This window comes from Ceratotherium simum, chromosome 1, assembly GCF_057802395.1.
Source record: "Ceratotherium simum simum isolate JZ-2026a chromosome 1, ASM5780239v1, whole genome shotgun sequence".
Classification (NCBI taxonomy): Eukaryota; Metazoa; Chordata; class Mammalia; order Perissodactyla; family Rhinocerotidae; genus Ceratotherium; species Ceratotherium simum.
In genome coordinates, this window is record NC_141900.1 from 14,899,343 (window position 1) to 14,906,429 (window position 7,087).

General features: G+C 40.4%; 1 protein-coding gene across 1 annotated transcript; it reads right to left on the minus strand.

The window, feature by feature from the left end:
- Window positions 1–2,242: 2,242 nt before the first annotated feature.
- YAE1 (YAE1 maturation factor of ABCE1) lies at window positions 2,243–6,156 on the minus strand. Its single transcript, XM_004441471.3, has 3 exons — window positions 5,989–6,156; window positions 4,470–4,591; window positions 2,243–2,854 (listed from the first exon to the last, which is right to left on the minus strand). The coding sequence occupies exons 1-3, from the start codon at window positions 6,115–6,117 to the stop codon at window positions 2,425–2,427; spliced, it is 681 nt and encodes a 226-aa protein (XP_004441528.1). The 5' UTR covers window positions 6,118–6,156; the 3' UTR covers window positions 2,243–2,424.
- Window positions 6,157–7,087: the final 931 nt, after the last annotated feature.

Consider the following 7,087-nt stretch of genomic DNA (forward strand, 5'->3'; position numbering starts at 1 on the left):
CAGCATCTAGAAATAACTTATTTAAGGTGAAAATTCTGTTTTTAAGGAAGCTACATTACCCAGGCCTAATGTCTGGGTGCTGTGCCTTGAAACTCCGGCTGTGCCTGCCCTGGGGCAATCCTGCCTTACACTTATGTTCACCTAGGGTCTTTTCATGGCTACACCTGGCAGGCTGAGAACATAGGAGGCAAGGTACAAGACACAAGGTGAGCAAGATTTCTTTCCCTTACTCTTGTTGGTTCTAGTACAGAAGCTCACGTTCACAGAACACAGGTATAATGAGCATACCATTAATATTCCTATGCAGTCCAGGAACTTCTACCTGTATTTTTTTTTTTTTTTTTTTAAAGATTTTATTTATTTAATTTTTTCCCCCCAAAGCCCCAGTAGACAGTTGTATGTCATAGCTGCACATCCTTCTAGTTGCTGTATGTGGGACTCGGCCTCAGGATGGACGGAGAAGTGGTGCCTCTATGCGCACCCGGGATCCGAACCCGGGCCGCCAGCATCGCAGCGCGCGCACTTAACCACCAAGCCACAGGGCCGGCCCTCTACCTGTATTTTTTAAAAGGCAAAACAAGTTTGAGTTGTTTTCAACCCACAGTCTCATCAACTCAGCTAATTCTCTTGACTTCCTTTTCTATGAACACCTGCACAAAAACACCCTATTACCAATGGTAGCAAGGGGTCTTATCTTCAGGGAACCTTATAAGGGCAAGCCCAAATAAAATCTTAAGATTTGCTGCACTCATGAAATTTTTACTCACGGTGACCTTCTTGAGATACATCATTAGAGGTGGGTATTTCATATCTAATATGCAGGGCAGAGCAACATGAAGACTTTACAGATTGCTTATAATATTCACGTGGATTTGAGATTTTTGCTGCATCCATAAATATGGAAAAAAAAATATATATAACAAGACAAATTAGTAAATCTCTGAAATAGTCTTTACATCTAGAGAGATATAAGCAGCTACTTTTTTTTAACCAGCTGTCAAATGTCACTTTTGATATTTTCGGCATGTTTTAGTAAATCCTGAAACACTACATGGTCTTCAGATTTCAAATCTGTTGCTTCAATTTCTTAATGTTCTGTGAACTTTGAGGAGGTTGTAAGATCACAGTAGTACATTTTCTTAATCTCTTGAAAGACCCATTTTATCAGATTCTCTTAGAATCTCAGTATATCTGTCTTTTAGAGTAGATAATATACTGATATAAATACTAGCGACAAAGCAATTAGGGCTCTCAATGAGGGGCAATTATTTGATTGTCTCTGACGTCAGTAACATTACATAAATTTGTGTTTCAGGCAAAAAGTGATGAAAAATCCTTTCCTGATCTTATGTCCTAGAGCAAAAGTTTGAATCTAATTTTGTCTATGCTAGACTAAGAATACTGTTACCAGGTAAGATAGAAGTCAGGGGTTTCAGTGTTTTATTCCTATGTGACTAAAACAAAACTGCAGTTTAGAAATAATCTGGCACATTGTTAGGCAACACTACTAACTCCTTAAGACTTGGAAAAATTGAGTAGGCACTTGAGCATGAAATATATTTTCTGTATTTTTCATGGAATTGTATGTCCTTACTTTTTTTTTTTCTTTTTTTGTGAGGAAGATCAGCCCTGAGCTAACATCCACGCCAGTCCTCCTCTTTTTGCTGAGGAAGACTGGCCCTGGGCTAACATCTGTGCCCACCTTCCTCCACTTTATATGGGATGCCGCCACAGCACGGCCTGACAAGCGGTGCATCAGTGAGCGCCTGGGATCCGAACCCAGGCTGCCAGCAGCGGAGTGTGCACACTTAACCGCTATGCCATGGGGCTGGCCCCTGTGTGTCCTTACTTTTAATTACCATGAAAGTACAATGAATTTTAGTATTTTGTTTTTAATCATCAGTATTATAAGCATTTCAGTTTCTTACATTATAGCCTCTTAATTTCAATATACATATCTCCATATCTATATATACCTATGTGTGTCTATCTATTTACAGTGTTAGTCATTAGGTTATTTTTGGTAACTGGTCTGACTGGCTGGTGATGAGGCCCTAACCACCTGATGGTGACAAGAGCAGAAAGTAGGGTTACGTCCTTACAAAATATCTTTTGATTCTTGTTCACTTTTGCTAATGCATCTGAAAACACCTGACTTTGATCAGAAATTTGAAAATGACAATGACAACTGGAACTTCTGAGCATATTTTAAACTACATAAAAATTACCAGTGACAAAGAAAAAAGCTTATATTACATTTAATAGTGTTAATTTTAAAGACATTTCAAACTTTCATGAAGGATAACCCTACAAGTGAAGTGTTCAATATAGAAACCAGTACAAATTTTGGTTAGCTGGGTAAGAAACAAAATGCTCTAAGAAATGCTCTGAACATTATTTTCATTAGAAAAGTGAAGATAATTTTTATAGTTGTTTGAGGTGCTGTAATACGTCTACTGATACTCCCAGCTGTTTTACTAAACTGGCTGTCTGTTCTAAAATCCAAGTGAGGCTTGGGTTTTCAGAATGTGCATGCTCTTGTGTTCTACAAGATTCTAAAGACGAACAATCTACCCCATTAAGACTCCTGCTACAGTTTTTGTTAACCTCAGCATTATTTTCACAGAGTCTTTCATCTTTAGCTTCATCAATCTTTTTCTCAGCTGGAACTACATGACAAAGGTCCATATCCTGAAAGGAGTCCAATAAATCTACAACATGGGGCTGTGGAGTGATTGATTTCAGATGTTTGAGCACATACTCTTCACATTGGCCAACCGCATCCAGAAGATTATTTATTTTACTGATCAAAGCCGAACTATTATCATGAAGGTGACACCAGGAGAGCAAAGCACTGAATGAAAATATAAATAAGAGTTAAATAGGAAAAAAATTAAACAACAAAGGCTTTTAGAATTTTGATGCTAAGTCCTACGTGTTTCTCTTCCAGATAACACCAAGCCAAGCTGGATTAATAATAATAATGCAAGTCAAAATCAGGAAAGTAATGATGGTAACATAGGATTTAAAATATATATAAGGATATTATCTTTCAGTAAGAATTAAACAATAGGACTTAATCATATAAACATATATGTTTATAATTCCTAACCCCTCCTTCACAGCTCCACATCCACTTTTCCTGATTTTAGATTTTCCCCTTATGACCGTGTAGCTACTGTTGAAGAAGGATACAACTCAGACAAAGAGAGATCAGAAAAATTAGTTTCTCCTTTAAGGACATCAAATGGCCTCTAAACTAGTGATTCTCAATCTTGGATGTACATTAGAATCACTGGGGAGCTTTTAAAACTATCAAGGCCCGGTTGTATCCCAGACCAATGAAATCAGAATCTCTGAGGTTATTATTTTTTAAAGCTTCCCAGCTGATAGCAAGGTGCAGCCAAAGTTGAAAACCGTTTTTCTAATCATATGGTTGCTTGCCATCAAAACTGAAGGTTAGAGAAAAAAGTTTTGAGGCAAATTCCTTTTTCCAACTTTGTTATAGACACTGTTTGCTAAGCTAACAATTTTCTTGAAGGTAAGAATTCTTCCAGTCCTAACAAATATTTTTCTTTACTTTTCTAGTACAGACAGTACTTTTGATATTTCAGATAATCATGTCATAAAATAATGGTTGTTGTGAAAAGTAATGATGTTTTAAAAGTGGAATCAACTGATATAAAGATTTAGCAATAAGCTAAGTTCATAAAAGATTAATTTAACTTGATGTGAAGATGGACACTTGATCATTTCCTACTGTGATAGACTATGAAGTCTGATTCCTGACAGTTGAATTTTCTGAAACCAATAAAATTTTCTTTTGCTTTGATAATTTTTATTTTCTACACCTTTTTAAAATCAGTGATTTTAAAAATCAGTGATTTGAAGCATTTTATGTTTTTCTCCATAGAGGGCAGTTCAAAAGGTATAAAGCATCAAAGAGGACAAGCCTGTTGTGCTCCTAGCTCCGTGTGCCACTGGACTACTTGGCTCTGATATACGCCATTATTGCTACGGAATCCTGACAAGGTATTCAACTTTCAGGACTAAAGCAAATGGAATCATTTTTCTCTCTATGATCAGCTATAATTTTCACCAGGTACCGCTAGTCTAGAAGTCTGTCACATTGTGTGTGCCACATGTGCAAGACTAAAAGCTTTATTCAAAATCTGAAGATCTTTTCAATTACTTTGAGATATAGATTGGTGGGTTCAGGTAGCAAAAAATATACATTCTCCTATCATTTCTTTGCAATTAAGGACAACACCTTGCTCACATACGGACGAACTGATGATTTGGACTTTTCAAAGGCAATATTATCCTATGCTCTGCGGCACTCTCTTGTGGATTTAACACTAGGAAAAGCACTTCTGTTTAAACACTTTATTTTTACATATTACTTGTATAAAAATCCTCCAGTAATACTGAGGTTAAAATGACTCAGCATTTAAGTTTCAAAAAATTACCTCAATGTTCCTCTGAGTTGTCCATAGTTTATAATGACTTCTGCACCTTCCTTATAACCTTGATTGAAGCCTTGTTGAAGAGTAAGTGCTTTGCCAGCATCTATTCCATCTCTATAACCTTCCTAAAAACAAGGAAGTAATGAAGAACTGCAGCTATAACTAACACCAAGTGAACCATTGTAGGTTTTTCTAGAAAGTCATAGAACCAACTTAGAAAATCAATGAAATAGGCCTTTACTGTGTTATTTAACATAATTGCTCTATAACATATGCCATAGCCACACAACCAAAGTAGACTATGCTTCCCATAAAAGTTCATTATTGGTTTATCTCATTTTTGAAGTCTAGACTTATTGGGCACATTTTAAAATACTGATTCTCATACAATTTTTAAAAACCCTGTGTTAGCAAAAGCTTCACGGAAACAAAACAGAGAATAACACATCTGGCCCCTTGGCAACTGACTGGATTGGTGTGGGCAGGTGAGGAGACAGGGCAGTAAATAGGGTTATTGAAGGTCCTGGATAATTAACTGAAGTAGGGAAAGAGGAAAGTGGTTTAGCAAAAGGAAGACGAGAAGTCTGGTTTTAGAAATTTTGCTTGATACCTAAATTCAACTAAACTGCAAATTCTCTGTGGGCAGGGGTTTTGTCCTGCATCTCCTGTGGTGCCACAGCACTCAAAAGATGCTCAACACTTACTGGTCTAGCCTCAGCCTCATGTGAAGCATTTCTGATATTGACAACATAGTTGTTTGGCTAAGCAAACATTATTTTACTGAAATTTTAAACGTGGGCAGATTTAGTGGCAATTTAATAGTTGGCAAGGATATTAAGTGGACATGGACCTCACCATTTGGTCCTCACCCTGAACGAAGCCCTGAGTGCTCCACCTGGAAATTATGCGGGTGGTATTACGCTCAGCCTTAATGAATAGTGAGACAAATTGGAGATGGATAATTCACACCTAACAAATAAAAAAGAAACCAACTTTACTATTCCCTTAACTAGCCACCAGTATTCCATATTAGCTTTCCCTTATTGCCCTTTGACAACATTCTTAAGTTCGCTTTTTCCATATATTTTGATCAATGCCACTCCTAATTTTAGGCTCCTCACCCATTCAAGCAACCCATGTGAACTGTGTACACGTCCTTTGACAGCCATACGTACAGTCAGTGTATACGTTTCTCCCCCCGCCACGTTTCCTGTGATCCTCATCAAACTGCAATCTCTTCCAACTCTACACAAAGTTTATTTTGGTCGGTCCTCAGCGCCGAACGCACCCCGCAGGCGCTCGAGGAATAAACCCTGTGGTTTCAGACGCTTTCAAGTAACCCATTGGGAAATCCTAGCAAGACGCGGGCCGGACTGGGTGGCAAAGGGGAGGGAGGGCAGCGCGGGGCCAGGCCCGGACCACTCTGGCCTCCTCTCCGCACCCCAGCTTCTTCACACCACCACGCCCCTCTCCCCACAACCCGGCATATGAAGGCCCCCCACCACCCTCCACGCAGCTTTACCTTGACTCGTCTCTGCATGTGGCTCCGCCATTCCCGCTGCACCAGGAGCGACTCGTCCGCTTCCTCATCAAACACGTCTCCCTCCTCTCCACGGCCCTGGACCAAAGAAGCAGCTTGAACCCACGACATCACCGAGGCAACCACAGTGCCTCCGGCCGCCGGAAGTCCTCGCGACTCCTTCCGGTCCGAGGGGCGGGGCGGAGACTGCGAATCGGGGCTCGCAGGGCGGCTGCGCGTGCGTGGTGTCGGGGCCGTCTCCGGTGGGTTCTGGCTACTGTTCGCGCTCTTTGCTCCCTGGTGGTTTGGGGTTTCTTCAGTTGACTGGAAGTGTCGGCGCGCGCCTCTTGTGGGCGAGGCGGGTACCGCCCTGGTGGGGCCCGTCCGATCTTGCCCTCTGCGGAAGGCAGCCGGACCCTCAGTGAAACATTCTCGCCGTGGTCTGTGTAGTGGTCTGGATGTTCGAGACGCGCGATAGTAAAACCATTCAAGGTCGTTCATTTGGTGGGCGATCACTGGCCAAAGACTCCATCTCTTTTAGAGCCCCCGTCAGTGCGTTTGAGATTTGACAGCTCGACCTTTTTTAGTTGTTAGGAGCGTGGAGCAAAGGACAATGGAATCGAAAAGTTAGATACTGCGGCCATTTTGAGATCAATAAATATAAAGAGTACATTTATAAACGAATACATTTCTTATTGCTTCACAGAATCCTTCTCATCCCGTTGCTTCTTATGCTCTAAAAGACTACTGGCTCGGTGAGGTCGGGGCTTGTCTTATTTATCTTTATATACTCAGCACTAGCAAGGTTTTGACACGTAGCAGATGCTGAAACAGATGTTAGTGAATGAATGGACACCAGCACTATTCCTGTTTTTGCCCTCTGTTCGCGTGGTCATGTAGTAATAATGAATTTTTTTAGCTAACATACTTTGTGGAGCACCTGCCTTGTGTGCCAGGCACCGAAGGTTGTAGGCTTTTGGGATACATCAGTGAATGATACAGACAAAAGTTCTCAGCTCTTGCGGACTTTACATTCATGTAGAATTGACGGAGGGTAAACAATAAGCACTATATTGGTAAATTATATAGTTTGTTACAAGAT